A 19,076-nucleotide genomic window follows, 5' to 3' on the forward strand; every position below is an offset into this window, starting at 1 on the left:
ATTGTTTGAGATGATACCACACCTCGTTTTTACCATCGCACCGCCCGCCACCGGAAAAGAGTTCATCCATTATACATTGGAACCACTGCATTCATAGTGCGTTTCCAGATATCTTTTTTCCCACGTACCATCCGGCTTTGAAATGAGCTCCCCTACACTGTGTTTCCCAAGCATTAAACGGTAGGCAGCGGCTCGGCTTTGCCTCTGGCATTGCTGACGCCCATGGGCGCCCATGGCATTACCATCAGGTGGGCCGTATGCTCGTCTGCCTACAAGCGCAATAAAAAAAAACGCTCTTCCTCATATCATCCCACAAGCTCAATACGAAGGGTAACGATTAAGTAGGTTAATTACACTTCATAATTACATAAATAATTAAATTAATTAAATATCTACGTCAGTTCTTTCCATAGATATTTAAGCTTCCTTCTACCCATCTATTTCAATTAGTTTGCTGGATCTGGAACTGAAACTAGCTTGGTTTCCAAAAGTAATTTGTGTATCCGAGCTAGGTAAATGAATATTAACAAATTGGAACGCACCTCAAAAATTGATGGAACATGTTTTTTCCACTTTCGAGCCAAGAATTTGACAGCTGTTTTGACGGCAGCTCGTTATTGGTCCTTCGCTTCGAAATATTGACTCATTGCGAAAACCGGCCAATAACAGAATCTGAATGACAACATTCATCATGAAATTTCGGAAAAGGGAAACAAACTATAACGACAAAGAGGTGTCGGCAACACGTCGTGTACTTACTTTTAAATTGCTTTCATCCTAAAAGAAGAAATACTTCTTATTGCGCTTGACTCGAACACGTACTTTTATTCAATTTAGTAAATAAAGTAATCGGTAATTACTATAAAAATCGAATACGCTTAATATACGGAATAAAATTCGACGAATCTCAACGTGAATTCGGGCGTCGACCGGTCATCCCTCCTACCCGTAACCGTCGTCGATTCCTTCGGCTACAATCGTCATTTTGTAGTTATCAGAGCCGTGCGCGGCCACGGGTATAGAACGTAGAAGAACGCGCTTTTTGGTAACTTAAACACTGTGTTGTGAGGTGTGGTGTCGGTCGGGTTGACCGTGTATATGTTGTATATAGTGTCGGATTGCTGCAGTACGGGCCGCGAGTGATCGGGCGGCACGATGGTGGACATGGATAGAAACGACCCGGAGCTCCGGTATCTGTCGGTGGATAGAAACAGCTTCAATGATCCAGCTACGCAGGCGGAATGGACGCAGAAGAGGTTAGTTTGGGTGCCTCACGAGAACCAAGGATTCGTAGCGGCCGGAATCAAAGGAGAGCGAGGAGATGAAGTTGAAGTGGAGATAGCCGAGTCAGGAAAGCGGATGTTGGTGCCCATAGATGATATCCAGAAAATGAATCCACCAAAGTTCGATAAAGTGGAGGATATGGCTGAACTGACCTGCTTAAACGAGGCTTCTGTTCTGCACAACATAAAAGACAGATACTATTCTGGACTCATTTATGTAAGTACTAAAAAATTAAATTTATTTCCACGATAATATTTATATAACTTTGACATGATGATGAAAAATGTTCTAATAGGATTTCCCATTTTCTTAAAATGAAGCCAAATACCGAAACCAAAATATTTGACATTTAGTTCACTTGAAGCCTATAACATTACAGCTGTTGAACAAAATTTAAATTATTACATATCAAAAACCACCTGGTACTTAAATGATAAAGTTAATTTAGTATTTTTATCTAGGTTATGATGAGTCATAATCAAATCTTTAATATTAAATCACTCAAGTGTACACAGTCATTCAATAATTAAACCAATTTTAGTTTTACATACAGTAGATATAATATACTAATTATGCATTCTGTAATAAAGTCACTATGAAAATAAAAACAGGGATGCTATTAAAAAATGCAATAACAAATTACTATTAGTTATTTATTATGCCTTAAATACTTGTTCATTATCATTAGTAATTTCAAGTGTGAAGAACTTGTAAAGCAAAGTGAAGGTAGCTCACATTTGCCTGAAAAGTATCACCTTTGCTACCAGTTCTGTGTTGTGCAACGAAAAACAAAAAACCCTTACCTTTCCACAATAGCTTCAATTAGGATGTTTGAAAATTTTAATCTCAAGGAAATCTTAAATGTTTATTACTCATTTTAAGATAAAATACTGGTTGAGGTAAAACTAAGTCACCCTTATATTACTATTAGAGAATGTCAATACTCTAATAGTACCAATTATGTTGCATTGAAAGAAAAACAAAACTATTGTCTAAATATTTTCATTTTGTTAAACAATTAAGGAATTGCACCTTAACATTTTTTAGGTAACCACACAACATTACATGCCACAATCATGATTGTGTGTCGACTCATCCTTAAAGCATATCATCACATACTTTATCTTATCACATAACTCACGTTGTTATATTTTTTCTTACAATCCTTATGTGTATGTTTATTTCTAATTCTTAGTAATAACACTACTTACAGTATTTTCTAAGTATTTTGTGAGTAATACGCCTGATTAAGGTTAAAAATACTTATGTGGTATAAAAATCTATCTATTAACAAAAACTGTAGAGAATATCTAAAATTATGAAAACATTTTGAGAAAATCGAAATTTGAGGTTAGGGCATGTTATGAACATAAATAGGTATCACCAGTTTGTTTGATTGTAACAGAAAACATCTATGAGCTTTGAAATTTGGTACAGCTGCTCTGTTGATAAATATATATATGTAAGATTTTAATGTCTTAGTAGAATGGCGGCACATTGTGGTTGAATACAATATAGACTAAATTCAACAGCCCAAGAAATAATGGCAATAATAATAATCCCAAGGAATACTACTACAGGACTCTACTACTCTTTGTTGACCGGTAGAAAATACTTCAGCCGGCCACTGTATTTTTCTTCACAAAATTATATAAATAATGATTAAGATCTTCATTTTAAAATCAAGTCTTAAACTATAACCTAAATACAGATAGCATAGCTTTGAATTAGTCTCGAATACCATTATGAACTCTAAAGATCTTGGCTATACGGCGAAAGCGTAATGTTGCAGAATCACAAGGCTATAAAGTTAATGGTATAAATTATATCTTTGGAAATATGGGAATATGCCAGGCTATAATATATATACAGCTCTAAAAATAGAATAAAATAAACCAAAAGCCAAGCAGATTAGTTAAGTTTTTGAAGATGACGTACGTGAACAAAATAGTACAACTGACCATCCAATGCTAGCTATGAATGTTTCTTTTTTGGTCAATTTCAATGGCATTAGTATCTTACCCATACAATTTCCGAAAACGAAATACGGAGAGGTTCACATTGGAACAAGATTCCTATCCTAGCCCCGGGACTAGACGACGATTTCTTGGTGCATACAGAGAAGAGCGCTCTCCCTCTTACGCCTCGTCGCCTGTTTGTACATTATGCTGCACTAGCAAAAGTCCACAATAACCCGGGAGTATTCGTCGCTGATCAGCATAGCAATCACGAGACTTGACAGAGACAAGTCACATCAGCAGTGTTGCGCTCTGCTGGACTCAGAGCTGATCTAAGAGCTGCTGGTACTTTCTGAAGCATTCGTACTCGAGCAGCACCTGCACTACTGCACTAGACTTCGGTAGTCTTTTAACACAAAAGTCAACCTGTTTATCAACAGCAGAGATTAACTGTTAACTGGTGGTAGGACCTCTTGTGAGTCCGCGCGGGTAGGTACCACCGCCCTATTTCTGTCGTGAAGCAGTAATGCGTTTCGGTTTGAAGGGCGGGGCACCCGTTGTAACTATATTGAGACCTTAGAACTTATATCTCAAGGTGGGTAGCAAGTTTACGTTGTAGATGTCTATGGGTTCCGGTAACCACTCAACAACCAGGTGGGCTGTGAGCTCGTCCACCCACCGAAGCAATAAAACAAAACTGTAAAAAAAAAAGTGAATACCTATCTAAGGTTTGTAACATTGCGATAATATCATATAGAATTTAACCACAGTATTACCTATGCTGACCGGACATCGACAGCGATCATCAGGTTCCCCGCTAATGGTGCTCTCTATTGTTATGTTAATGAAAGGATTTCATGCGTCATTCTGAACTTACATTGATTAATACGTTGCCTTTCCTATGTACGGACTTTGATTCTCGATTTTGCGGTCATTTTTTTGGGTCAGTGAAGTTACACCTTTGTGTCAGAGACCCAGGATGCACAGGCGAACTCCAGCGCTCGAGTAGGATCGGCGGGTTTGCTAAAAACTGCTTGAGCACTCCAGTGGAAACCGGATAGCCCAAACGCGGCTGCTTCGCAATCGCATCTACCACTTTTCACCTAATTATGAGTTATATCTTGCAAATCGAAAATTACCGCTGCTTTCTTGTAGGAATATTCTCAAAACTACTGATAAGTACTAGTAAGTAATACAAAAGCACACGGACACAACAGTCCGAAAACCTAAAAAATAATTGTTATAAATCCTACACTAAATACATATGAATATAAGAACACAAATTATGAAATACATATTTGTACATTGTATTGATTAGCGCTTACAGACATCATAATACTTTAACATAAACGCCACTGCTCACCTTGAGACACGAGACGAATCGGAATCAATTGGAATAACGGATACCAAACTATTCAAAGCAGAACGCCTGATTGCTTCACAGATGTACTCCTCCCAGTACTCCTCCCTCGCGTCGTTTTTCTCATTACTGAGGGTCGTGACTCCCGCGCTGCTTCAATCTCTCTTGTACGATAGTTCTCTATCTGCTGCGATCCTTGGCCTCGTGGAGGGTATCATGGAGCCTGATATCCAGATAAGATCGAATTTGGTCCGACCATCTCGCGGGACTGCGTCCTCTGAGACGTTTGCCCTCTATCCTGCCTGTCGCTATCAGCTGCTCAAGATGGCGACCCTACTTTCGAGCAAAGTACCTACCAAACCGGTATACAATAGAATCGATATTTGTTGTAATAGTATTATGTGTGTGAGCAAGAGGCTAACGATGTATCCGTACATTTAATAGGTTCATTGAAATAATAAACCGTGCGTCGCATATGGCCTTACAATGTATACTTTCGTGGACTACGAAATGGCATTCGACAGTGTTGAACTCACTCATAGTGTTGTACAAACCGGCAACTCAATGTTTGGCATGAATCTGTAAGATCGAATCCGGTAAGATAGTAGCCAGATCTGAAATGGAGTTGGTCTGAACAATTAGCAAGACGAAACCAGAGACTAAGTTGTAGGTGACGTGTTGAGAATGGCGGGCGATCGAACATGATGGCATAAAAATACTGATGGTATTTTACTAGTGGTAGGATAACTTGTGAGAACGCACGGGTAGGTACCACCACCCTACCTATTTCTGCCGCGAAGGAGTAATGCGTTTCGGTTTGAAGGGTGCGGCAGCCATTGTCCTGTAAAAAATGAGACCTTAGAACTTATGTCTCGAGGGTTATAGATGTCTATGGGCTCCGGTTACCACATTAACACCAGGTCGTCCAACCATAAAATTTATAAAAAAAATACAAAAAGGCTCAAGATGATGATGAATGTATACTTGTAATATATATGCATTTATTCTTTCTTTTTATTAATAACCATGGACGTTTGTAACTGTTGACTGCGACATTTAAATAAGGTATAAACTGGCCGTTTCAATAACTTCTTACTGTTACTTTACTTCGATAACCTGATAAAAATAAAAATAATAAATAACAGCATGAAACGTGAGTTCGTGTCCTCGCACGATTCCGTACAAAAATAATAACAGATTACCGTTAGTTACCATTAAAAACACTTTCCCTACAACTGTATATATTTAAACCCATTTAAAAAAACATCCAATTAATATGAAATATTCAGCGAATTAACAATTATTCACCGTCGAATATTACATTGATGACATCATTCAGGTCGTGGTTGAATACACGATGTTTTCCTTAAAGCCTCAATGTACAACCTTTGGATGGGGTCAAGCGAAACGTGTTCAATCAAATTTTAATATTATTATTGTTCATGTAATTCACATTAGACAATCCCTAAAAGATCAAAAATCATTTTCGTGCTTGGTGAGATTATGTACTTAAAATGCCCCTCGTATTTCTTTCATAAACTAAGTGTAACGATGCTAGCGCCTCGCTTGATGAATAGAGGGAACTATTAAATTTCAGGGACGTGTTCTTTCAACTATTAGAGCGACGCAATCGAGCGTGGGGTGTTGTATTATATTTTTTCTATCACCTATCAAATGACTATCTAGGTGTCTTTGGGGGTCAGAGATTCCAGTCGACGCCATAGATCACAGATGTCTTAAATCATTACTTCGACTTAGGAAAAACTTGTCAATGGTGACGTGAATCAAAAAAATAGAAAATTGAAATTTTCTAAAGATATCAGTAATAAGTGTAAGAACCGTGATCGCAATGGTTTTGTTCTCCTCGGATCTTCTCAGCGGGCTGCTATTCCGATCCGGTAGTAGATTCATTCGCGAAGCAATTGCTCTTGACTTGTTAGGTCTTCTTCGGAGGCGCTCCGGCAGTTATTAGCAAATCCCACCCCTCCTGGCTAAGCCTTTGCTTGCCCACCTGTCCTGGTGAAACTGGAAAGGCCTCCGGGCCACCAGTACTCTTTCAATCATAAAAAAGGTTTTGTTCTACTCGAAACCCTTAGAAAACACTTCATCATTACCTATTTACCGCACATAGTGCCAAGTACATTCGCCATGATGGTTTTCGCTAGATGCCCATGATAAGATCCACTTATAAAGAAAACTTTTCAAACAAATTATTGGTTGAATTTAAACTATCGTTTAGAAAATAGAATATCCTTGACCTGAACGTCTGTGGATCCTTTTAGAAATATATTCCTTCTGTATTAGTTGATAACAATCACGAATTCAAGTTAAAACTCTTTTTTTTAAACATTTCATAGACTTTTCTTGAACCGTAAGCCTATTGAAGTGGTCAGCGTAATTTGGTAATTTTTTTTGAGTAAGAACTAGCAATTCGTTAAGGTGGTTCGTTGTACCGTCTGGCCTTAGTCAAAATATCAAATTAAATCAGGTCTAACCTTTTTTATATGAAAGTATTTTATAAGTTTGTGCGAGTTAACTGTTTCTTTCCCGCTTAACCTCGTCCATTTAAGCATGCCTATTATGACTCGTTCATGTTTACAACAATGGTGTGCTCAGGTCGTTTGTTCGTTTTTTGGCCACGCATATTGTGAGCTGTGCTGTGCGCCTCCCCGGAGTTCGGCTGCCATTAGTGGATGTTACGTATACGTCACGTTGAAATGTTCCATTGTATTCAGGAATATTTGAGACGGTATAACGTACTCAGTAACTGCCACTCAATCAACTGTTAGCACCATATCCATGTTCAGCAGTAGACTTCTTGCAGTTGTTTGTTAGGCGATAACGAACATTCTCTGAGGGATTGTTCGAGATGATACCAACGTCTCGTTTTTACCATCGCACCGCTCGCCACCGGAGTAGAGTTCATCCATACTACCTGGAGCCACTGCGGTCATCCACAGTGCGTTTCCAGAGGTCTTTTTTGCGACGCACCATCCGGCTATGGAATGAGCCCTTGTAGGCAGACTGGCATACGGCCCACCTGATGTTGAGTGGTTACCGTCGCCCATGGACTTCAACAATGCCAGGGGCAGAGCCAAGCCGCTGCCTACCGCTTAATACTCTCCACATGTATCCTCCAATGTACATATGTACTTAGAATTTGTGAAGTATTTAAAGACTGTTGACCTCAGTGAGGGATTCGGGCGTCGGATTTGTGACTCTTATCGAGGATTATGAGCTAAGTGACGTTGTTCATAAGACTCGAAGTAAATCCACTTAGCTGTTCCTAACTTTGCTTTTTGCATCACAGACTGTTGGCTTGCCATGAATAAAAATGGATTTAATTGATAATTAGACTTAACATGAAATTTTACGTTACGCCCTCCAAACAAAAAAGAACCAGTAACACTGAAAATATACTTTTTTTGTTTTTTTTTATTGCCCTTGTAGGCAGACGAGCATACGGCCCACCTGATGGTGAGTGGCTACCGTCGCTCATGGACGTCAGCAATGCCAGAGGCAGAGTCAAGCCGCTGCCTACCGTTTAACACTCTCCACAAGCCTATTCAGCCAAGTTCTATTGTCAGTCAGCGGCGACCATTTGGAAAGGCCTACGTCCAACAGTGGACTGCTATAGGCTCATGGTGATGATGAACGCAATTAACGCAATAGCATTTAAATAGAAAACCGATACCCATGATTTAATTAACTGAAAATAAGGATGTGTCAGTAATATAACGTGGCTGAGGAAAAAAATAAACACCGTGGTTCAATTAGAATATTTAACCGAAAATTTAATTTGTATTCGCAACCTACGATTATACCATGTACTATATTATTATACATATATTTCCTTAAACATTGCAACTATAATTATTTATTTTTGTAAACCGTGTCGTGTATTTATCACTTTTGTTCAAACGGTACACAAGTTATGTTATTCAATAAATATCATGATACATGTATAAATTATTTCAGGCTCTTCGATTCTCTTCTCTCTTGTCTTCTTGCTCTTACTGTTCGCTAACTTAACTGTTAATAAAGTATAGAAAAAATTACTGCAGAGTTAAATTAATTTAATTTTCTTGATTAAACATAGGCTAATTGTACCAGGCTAGCATAAATCTGAGCAGATTGATTTTATATGTAACCGTGTGTACGTAAGAAACCGACCAATTGTTGTGGACGTCCGTTATCGTTATTAGTTTAAACGCAGAAGTATTGTTGAAAGTTGTCCGGTTTAATTCGAACGTTTGGCCGAAGCGGTTGTGCTCGAGATGAATGTCAAGGTGAGGCGCGCCGTCGGCCGAAACGGCCGCAGCGGGCATTGACCCGGTGCGCGGGGCGGAGGGAGGGGCCCACGCGAATAATACAGTACGTTATACCTCCACAGATGGTCTAACATCCTGGTACTTGAAACGAACGTGACTACTAGTCCTTTTCACTCTCGAATGCTTTTACAATGCGTTCTTCGGTTATTCTTATATATGTATTTATGTTGCTTTTGTACAACTCGCGCAGCTAAATCTCTTCTTTAACGTTGTCTTTTTTCATATTGCATACAAGAAAGACGGTTGCAGCGAAACCAATACGTCACCCATAACTGCAATACAATTGATTAATGGTCAATAGTCATATATGTAGTATGAAAATATACGACAAAACTTTTGTCTAGGTATCTATGCCACAAAAGTAATAATCTTAATTTAATATCAAAGTATAACTGCTCACTGAAATACCAAAAGAAATAGAGATTTGCAAAACTTTTAAAGATCATAAAATTAAGTGCATTAGCTAATTTAGAGGGCAACGACCTCTAAGTTATGGGAAGTTGTAAATAATTTGCATAGATTTATTTGGAATGTGAGCTCCATTAGAAAATTTAAAGTTATTAAACTTATACAAATTTTAAAAAGAGTTTGAAGGTGGAACCTTGCCTAAAGGGACTCCTTTTAATAATATATATACTTTTTTTTTTTTTTTAAGGTTTTTCAGTTTTAGTTTCATTGTTCTAGTATAGTTTTTCTGTATAAATAAATAAAGAGATCATTCATAACCTACTTTACGCTAAGTGGTTACTAGATTTCATAGGCACTACAGCTTAAGTGCTGATGTCCATATTGAGACATTACTAAGTCCCATTTGTATTAGAGTTACGGCTGTGGCACAAATGAGCAAGATGGTGAATGATACCTACCTCTACGGTCGCTCAAAATAGGCTCAGCGCAATTAGTACTCTAATACATTATTATAATATGTGTATATATTTTAATTATGTATTTTGTACGTTCTCTCACGATCAAAACATTGTTTCCTCTCAAACAATCGCACGTAGGTATCTTGTTTATCTATTGATAAGCTATATTATCTTCGAAGCACGGACATGTATATGCATTAAATAACACGGGTGGCGTTATTATCAGAGAGATCCTGTAATTAAATTAATGCATATTCTATTTACGTCACGACAGATGCTTGTGATCAAAAAAAGTATAGATTTAACGTTTCCTTGACTATGGCTATAGCGAGAAATGTGTGACGATTCACGTAAAATCGAATAGATTTTTTAATGAAATAGAGAGAGAGAGAGAGATAGAGAGAGAAAGAGAGAGAATACACTTTATTGCACACCAACACAGTTTACATTAAAAAAAAACATTCCCTAAAATAGCCCTCTTTTAATTCATTATAATTTTAACTTTACCTTTGTATCATCTGGGAATGTTGGACTGTTCCCTCGCCATTTATAAACTAAACTGATACCAAAAGCAAGATGCCATTCGACGCTCCTCAATATTTCCCATTGATAAAGTCATCACGATTTTGTATGGTTTTTGCTAAAATGATAACCTTGCATGTAGCTCTTAAATTACATAGTTTCGCCACCCTTTCTGCAACCAGGATATTCAATCTACCGCATATTTTTCACCGAGCTTTGCATTAAAGTCGACGAGCTTTCAGGCCACCCCTCGCAGACTAGACTGGGGTGCGCTCAGACGTACGTAGGGCTGACGACGTTGATTAGTTTTGTGGCTTACATGGCTAGATCCAAGCTATTTTGTAGGATTACGGGGCTTATGAATTCTAGATAACGTAAACATGAGATATGTGTAGCGCGTAGCTATTATTATCATAATCGGTTACTCTTGGCAGAGCGGTCGTGGTCATGTGGAATCCTAGTTTATTAAAGCCTTGACAGCTGTTTTTGATAGTTCGCGAACTGCGAACTGAGGCTTGGCGCACGCACTCGTTATGTGGGGTTTTGGTAAGGATTTTCACCTGATCAGTCCAGCGCATGGGGCTTCGTCCACGAGATCTTTTACCATTTGACCATTGACCCTACCCTGAACAACAAGTTTCTCGATAGAATCTGCTGGCCGTCGTGATACGTGTCCAAAATATCGGAGAATCCTGGATTGCACTGTTGACGACAATCTTAGAGAGATATTAAAGTCTTTTAGTATCAAGGCTTTGGTTCGATGCTCAGTCCAAGATATACGGAGCACAAGATATTTGATAGATGCCTGAATTACGCTAAAAACATTTAAAGATTAATTTGCAACAAATTCTGAACAATAACATTCGGACCGAAAAGTATGTATATGCAGTATACGTTTTGACATATGGAAGTTGTTTGGAAGCCATTCCTAGTATCCACTCTTTTCCGTACATTATTAATATTCAGTGTACAAAGAGAATGTTCTGGTTTTAATAATCATGATGTGGACTGATATGAAGAAGACTGAATACTAGTGCATGTGATTATTATTGATTTTACGTCCTCCATCTTTTTAAATGATATACACGAATTTATGTAAACTTTTAATTTTTTGTTAGTCCACTTGAAGTTCAATAGTTTTTTTTTCTTTCTATAACTGGAAAGGATCAGACGAGGCCCGACTGATGCTAACAGAACCCTGGCAAGAGGAAGGATTAGTTATGGCGTTTCTCCCATCCATAGAACCTCAAAAGGCAGACCATTTCGTTGCAGAAATAATGTCTCGCCTACACTTTCTAAGCTTTCAGAACTGCAAAACAAAAAATGAGGCACTCCTATTTAGGGTAACAGACGCCACCCTTCCATTAATGTCTAGATTTTACGAGCCTCTGTATAGACGCAATGAAAACATGGGGGAAGTTTACCGTTGCGACTAAGCTTACAATGTTTGATGGTGTTTTATTTTGAAGCTGCAGTATGCAGTGTTTTATGTCATATCAGCAACGGTCAGACATGCCAATAACAACTTGAGTGCATTATTAACAACCTACAAGAAGCAATAGTCCATTTGCGCACAGTCTCTAAATTGCCACTAGTTGATCGAGAGACAACATAAGTCATAATATGTTTGTACTTAGTTTAATAATTAATAATTTGAAATTAACACACAAATAAATTTTGTGGATTAAAACAAGGATAATTATTACACACAAATATTATACGCAAAATAACGTATCCCAATGTAAGTGGCGTTTGGCGATGATTGTTACATTGCCAACAAAACAGCACGTACATGTGTTTTTGTAAAGCTGATTTATTTCGGGAATGATTATGATGTAATAATTATTCGCGAAATGCTGACGGTAGGTAATTTCTATTTATGCTAGCTATTGTGTGATTTTGCGTTGTCCCAATCAACTACTAATGACGTTTACAAAACCAGACCTTTAGCGATTGTCTGCAATGCAGCTGCTGCATACGATGTAAATAAGTAAATCATTTTTAAAACAGTAATTTATCTGCATTGCAATGAAACTATTGTGTCCTTGGAAGCATTAAAGATTTTATATAATACACCTTCCATATCCAATAGTCTGAAGCTAGGATTTAGCCTAGAGTTACGTGTGCCGGAAACATGTAATACACGAGACAAGAATATATAATACGAACATTAACATGAAATCTCCAAACGCTTGAAGGAGGTTACATGTGATGCTAAGGCTGGCTAGTTGGTACTTTGCACAGAGAGTGAGTCCGGCTGTCCAACGAGGCGACGTAGCCAGTATCTTGGGAACTATACCTCCTTCAGGCGCATTGGAAAATTTGTTCTACTGTGTGCGTTGATTTATGTTAAATTATTTTGATTTTACTGGTGGTAGGACCTCTTGTGAGTCCGCGCGGGTGGGTACCACCGCCCTGCCGTGAAGCAGTAATGCGTTTCGGTTTGAAGGGTGGGGCAGCCGTTGTAACTATACTGAGATCTTAGAACTTATATCTCAAGGTGGGTGGCGCATTTACATTGTAGATGTCTATGGGCTCCAGTAACCACTTAACACCAGGTGGGCTGTGAGCTCGTCCACCCATCTATGCAATAAATAAATAAAGAAAGTTATATTGTAAAATTATAAATTTATGTAATAAAAAAACAAAAAAAAAAGAACATTAAATATTTTTGTCAAAGATATTGACTTATAGAGGGAATCTAACTCAGAACTCGTGGAATAGTAAACAGAGTCACCACTTGACCAACGAAGCGGTATTAACGTTGTTGACATTGATAATGATTTGGTTGAAATCTCTTACTCGCGACGAAAGCAAACTGATAAAAGCCTGTCAGAAATTAGTTTTTTTTAGTAGATACATGAGCAAGTTCTCCCACTGAGCGTATTTTTGTTCGGTCGGCCGTGGTGTTTTTATTGCTGTAAGGAAGCAAAGAAACCCATGGTCTATTCCGGTTCCCAAGACACCAGGTAGGACGCGCAAATAAACGAATCGACACATCATTGCGGAAATATAAGCATATTAAATATAATCCAGCATTTGGAGAGAATGTTCTGCTGATCTCACTATCTTCCTGTATTACTCTGTGCAGACATTTTGGAAACACAATCTGTAGTCAAACCACCTGTTCTCTTCTTTCCTTTTGACTTTGAGATGATTTTATTGTCTTCTTTCCAAAATGGGAATTCCAATATTGGAATCATATAATAGTAGTTACTTATTTGCAATTTTTTTCCGATTTACCTTCCAAATATTGATAGTCGGATTGTATGTTTTAACACGACCAATGAGTAGTTTCGCCGATCAAAGGTAGACCCTAAAAGTGTAGCTATTCTGCACCATACACATCTGGAATTCAAACGACAAAAGATTAATTCATTTAATTATCTCATCGACTCTGAAGATGGTTTTAGTAATTGCAAACGTCCTTAGTTCCATGCAAATTCGTTGCGGGAGACTTGTCAAGTACCAACACTCATTTTGTTTTGGAAAATGAATCTTAGCATCTACACAATTGGAATTATGTTTGTTCGTTTTATTTTGTGCCTGTTATCTGTGTGTTGAATTGTGTGCGAATTAATTGCAGCTTTATATTGCCCGACTGCGTCAAAGATAAAGTAGGACTATGTTTTTGCAGTGGACAGAGGTTTTAAATAAGTTTTTTAATTTAAGTCAGCAGTTGGTGATTTGCGTTTCTAAAGTCATGTCTATTAAATCCCACAGAAAAACTAGGACCTGGATTTTGCTGCAGTTGCAATTGTAATAAAATAATAGCCTAGGAATTATGAACGTTATGCGTCTTTGCTACGTCTTTAATTAGGTAGGACCTTGATACAAAAGAGAGCTGCTCGGATTGTCGATAATCCCATTCTTAAGGATCGTTTGGAACCTCTGGTTCTACGGAGGGACCTCGGTTCCCTCTGTATTTTGTACCGTATGTTCCATGAAGAGTGCTCTGAGGAATTATTTGAAATGATTCCATCATCTCGTTTCTACCATCCCACCACCCGCCACCGGAGTAGAGTTCATCCATACTACCTGGAGCCACTGCGTTCATCCACAGTGCGTTTCTAGAGACCTTTTTTTGCCACGTACCATGCGGCTTTGAAATGAGCTCCCCTCCACGGTGTTGCCCGAGCGCTGACGTGTCCTTCTTCAAACGAGACTTGTGGAGAGTATTAAATCGTAGGCAGCGGCTTGTCTTTGCTTCCTGGTATTGCTGACGTCCATTAGCGACATCAACAGAAGCGGCATTCTCTAGAGCAGTCTAGAATCTAAATGATCTGCTCCTTTCAAGGCAACTGTAGCATAAAGTATATTGGCTGTGGTTTTATTGAAAGGTTTATGAATGCCGTATCTGTTAATTAAGAATTGTGAGCAAAACCAAGGACCTTGGTTCCTCTTAAAGCAGACGCATGATAAAGCGAAAACGTCATATGTAAAAGATACAAAATATACCTTGTGGCTTATAGTATAAGATCCCCAGTCCATATGACTTGTTTAAGACAGTTTTTACAGCAGCGATTTAGCGCTAATATTGTGTTGTCACGAGATATTGGGTTTGCTAATTGAACAGTTTTTTTTATGTTCGTAAAAATTGTTATCATGATTTTAAGAATTACTGTGTCTAGTGTAAGTACATAGTTGAATTTCGTTTTCGTAACGAGTCCAGATATTGTTACTATACTTAACTAATAATAATGTACGTGAAAGGATTTTTGTTGGTTTGACCGTTCATAGTAAACTATTGAGCAAAGGGTGCTTGCTATAGGCTACGTTGCACATGACACACAACGTCATTGAAAGCGACCAAAACTACAGCCTCACTCGACCCATATTTAGTTTTGATTGTATCCATTCGTAAAATTATTACCGAAAATTTCTTAGATGTTGAATTGTAAGCCTTAAGAAATTGTACTTAAGTGTAATTATTAAAAAAAAACCTGTCCCGTTCTATCCATAAAAGGCGGACCACGACATTCGTATTTCAAATACAAAATGTATGTTTAGCGAAATGCTATACTAAAATAAAAATTCGTAATGAAATATGTGAATTACCGTTGTAATCCAAGCCACAATTAAATATGGTCACACATTCTGATATGTGACCATATGTAGTCACGATCTATAGAACTGACTGGCATACCGTTTGTGGATTTATATGATGCATTAGTGAACGTTGGAAAAAACTGCACAGGTGCCTGATTACGATCTATTGTGCATATGACAACTGAAACGGGGGAAAAAAAATCGAAAAGGATTATGATTCTCGTATTCTTCCTTGCTTGAAAATGTTTCGGAGGTCCACCACCTGGTTTTATCGATTATTAAGTATTTTCAATTACCTAAATGGGCATACTATAAATTAATAAAAAACTAATCACCGTAATAAATCGTGCAAAAAGTATCCGACAATATTGTAAAATATTATTTTTTCTCTACTTTGTTAATAACACAGTTTCATTTCAATCAGTTCATTATGTTCATTTAATGGAAGCGTCCGTGGTGTAATGGGTCAGGTACCAAGCGTTACAATCCATTAAAAACCAGAGGCCCGTGAGTTACGCGTAATAATAATAAAATCTAACGTTTATATGGTACAGTTTCATGGTCATCGGAAGACTATCAGAGTCCTTTATCATGTCCACTATACACGCAAATCTATATATATAAAAATGAATTGCTGTTCGTTAGTCTCGCTAAAACTCGAGAACGGACCGATTTGGCAAATTTTGGTCTTCAATTATTATTTGTGAAAGTCCAGAGAAGGTTTAAAAGGTAGATAAATATGAAAATGCTCGGAATTAAATGAAAATAACAATTTTGTTTTTCCTTTGATGTGTCCCCCGTCGGACGGATTCCTTTTGTTTGTTTTAAGTTTATTTTCTACAAAAGTTTAGGTCTTTTATTTATCGATTGAGGCACTACGGAGTCACCTAGTCTATACTAATATATAAATCTACAGTGGTTTTTACGGATGTTCCGTTATAACTACTGAACCATGCATCCTTGAAACTTGGTATCCATGTAAAAAATACATGTACTTCATAGATAGGCTAATATTTATATGAATGTTGGACTCCCTACACCAGTTGCGGGGGCGTTCATGATGAGAATCTTTGCGGGAGTGAGAAATAATAATGTTAATTTTAAATGCCTAGCGAAGCGGGCGGGTACAGCTAGTCTCTAATAAAATTACTAAAAAGTCTTAAAAAAACACCTTTTTAAAAACATATAGTGTGTGTATTTAACTAGTCTGTTTTTTATCGAACAATGAGAGAGGGTACAGTTAGTCTCTAATAAAATTACTAAAAAGTCTTAAAAAACCACCTTTTTAAAAACATATACAGCGTGTGTATTTAACTAGTTTGTTTTTCATCGAACAATGCTGCACTGAAACGATTGCTTTACATAACCCTGTAGTTACCATAAACGGTGTGTCAGAACCGGCATGCAGACCTTCGTGAAGTGGGTCGGCGTGCCATCTGGTCGGCCGGGACCAGAACGAAGCAACTACACAGTTTCGTAATACTCACCGTAACGAGAATGTCGTTTTAAGCTGTTAAATACTCGTATTGTTGGCAATTAATTTTTTTTTTTTTAAATCCCCTCTGCGCGCACCTTAGTACGTCATACACATTATTGCGAGAGGTGAAAGGTTATCTATATAATACGTGAAGCGCAAAACTTTGTATCCCTTTTTACGAAAATTGCGCGGACGGAGGAGTATGAAATTTTCCACACTTAAGTATAGAGAATATAGAGAAGAAGTGCACAATGCTAATATTTTTTTTAAATAATGCATAAAAGATACATTAAATCAATAAAGAAAACATTACACACACTACATATCATGTATTTGACGCACACACGCATGCATACTATTTATTGTCAAACTTTTGTTCTTGACGTCTGTTGTCAAATTGAGAATAGAATATGGTTTGTCTTTGTTAATATTTTTTATAGTGTAGTCTTAGCGAAATTTGTGATTATAGAAGTATAAAATACAATCATAATAGTGTACAAACTTACAATTCCAATTAATTATAATCGAATTTCGACTACTGCGGGACCTCTAGTTTGTTTTAATCGACATTTTTGCAACTTTACAGGAATACCGTTTGGAGTTTAAAATTTGGAAAAATATATCGTAACAAAAAAAAACTTCTTCAGCTATTTGAATGGAGTAAACTTTATTGAAGTTTTTTTTTATTGCTTAGATGGGTGGACGAGCTCACAGCCCACCTGATGTTAAGTGGTTACTAAAGCCCATCTATAACGTCAATGCGCCACCCACTTTGAGACATGAGTTCTAAAAATTCAAAAATAATTTCAAAATTCAAAATCATTTATTTCAACTTAGATGTCAGTATAAAACGCTTGTTGAATGTCAAATATAAATAACAATGTTAACTCTACCACCTAATCTAAGGTCTTGATATAGTTACAACGGCTGCCCCACCCTTCAAACCGAAACGCATTACTCTTTCACGGCAGAAATAGGCAGGGTGGTGCCTAACCGCGCGGACTCACAAGAGTTCGTGCCACCAGAAAAAACATCGAACTGTTGATGCTCAAATAAAACGCACCTTTAATTTCAAAGATAAATATCGCATATTAAGCGAAATGTTGCTTAAACCAGATAGCCTTTCATTGCTCGATTAATTCTGTTCGGTAATATCTACAATGGTAGGATATTTTTTGTTGTACATTATGATTCTGCTGCTATAATATAGTTAGCGTCACTATTGTACGGTTAATCCACTCCTGTATTCCTAATGGATGTGTTTGGAACCTAAGTAATATTTTTTTTGAAGTCGTGTGCTAATTGTGTTTGATTGATGTCATGCCAAAAAATAGAGTCGTCGTAACCTTACAGGATAATGCGGCTGTGATTAAATCCCGCAGGCAAGTGTCAATTATTCTAAAGGAATATGATTTGAACATTTGTTCATGCGGCTTTTAAAAATATAGGTATAACAAACGTCCAACTCAGTAATCACTGTATTGGTAGTTTATTTTCTGTTATATCCTGTAGAAATTAATTGTGGCCCTTATGACCCATATTTATTGACCTTCTTCATATATACGTGAAAATAATTCCATTCCACATGCGACTACTGAACTCTTAAATCAATACGTTTCAAGGAAAAATCGAACGCCATATGTTCGTAATGACTATATCTCAGCTGCGCTAGGTTTAGACCAAATGGCTAATAGCTAGGACGGTTTCACAAGAACGAATCTCTATAAACGCAATCACGAGATTAAATATGTGAATTTACTAACTACTAACTGAGTTACCGTAAGCATTTTCGACGTTGTGTTCTTCAGCTTGTGATTACTCTGTTGCTGCCTTATCTGCTATAATGTAGATTTAGGTGTTGTAGGTCTCTTCATATGCACTCCATTTTAAGTTGCAAGTTGTTAAGATTTTCGGTTTCTTGCCTTACGCATCAAGTCCTTACCAGCTAATTTGTCTAGGTCGTCGTTGTCAAACATTTGCTATGTGCACTCTTTGGAGATCTCGGTATTTGGACTATTATATTGACTAACGTTTCTAACACCTTTCGAAACAGAACGCATCATTGGCCTATCAAAAATAAAATTATGGAGATATTTCTTCTTTTAAAATTTCATGAATAACACCCCGGTGAAAATTTTATACGAAAATGAATCTAAACCTTGAGATTTTAGTGATTATAGTCGAATTTGAATCACAAAACGACCGTTGCCAAATATTTATTTTCTATTT

At 37.4% G+C, this 19,076-nt stretch overlaps 1 protein-coding gene across 3 annotated transcripts in view; it reads left to right on the plus strand.

Moving 5' to 3' along the window:
- The first annotated feature begins 620 nt into the window (after window positions 1–620).
- Window positions 621–19,076, plus strand: part of LOC101736643 (myosin heavy chain, non-muscle) — a 90,285-nt gene continuing 71,829 nt past the window's right edge. For all 3 annotated transcript variants that reach the window (XM_062673238.1, XM_038016873.2, XM_062673239.1), the window contains exon 1: window positions 621–1,500. In XM_062673238.1, the coding sequence (XP_062529222.1) occupies window positions 1,156–1,500 (345 nt within the window). In that variant the 5' untranslated portion in view covers window positions 621–1,155. The remainder of the gene's footprint in view (window positions 1,501–19,076) is intronic.

Source organism: Bombyx mori, chromosome 17 (genome assembly GCF_030269925.1).
Source record: "Bombyx mori chromosome 17, ASM3026992v2".
Taxonomy (NCBI): domain Eukaryota; kingdom Metazoa; phylum Arthropoda; class Insecta; order Lepidoptera; family Bombycidae; genus Bombyx; species Bombyx mori.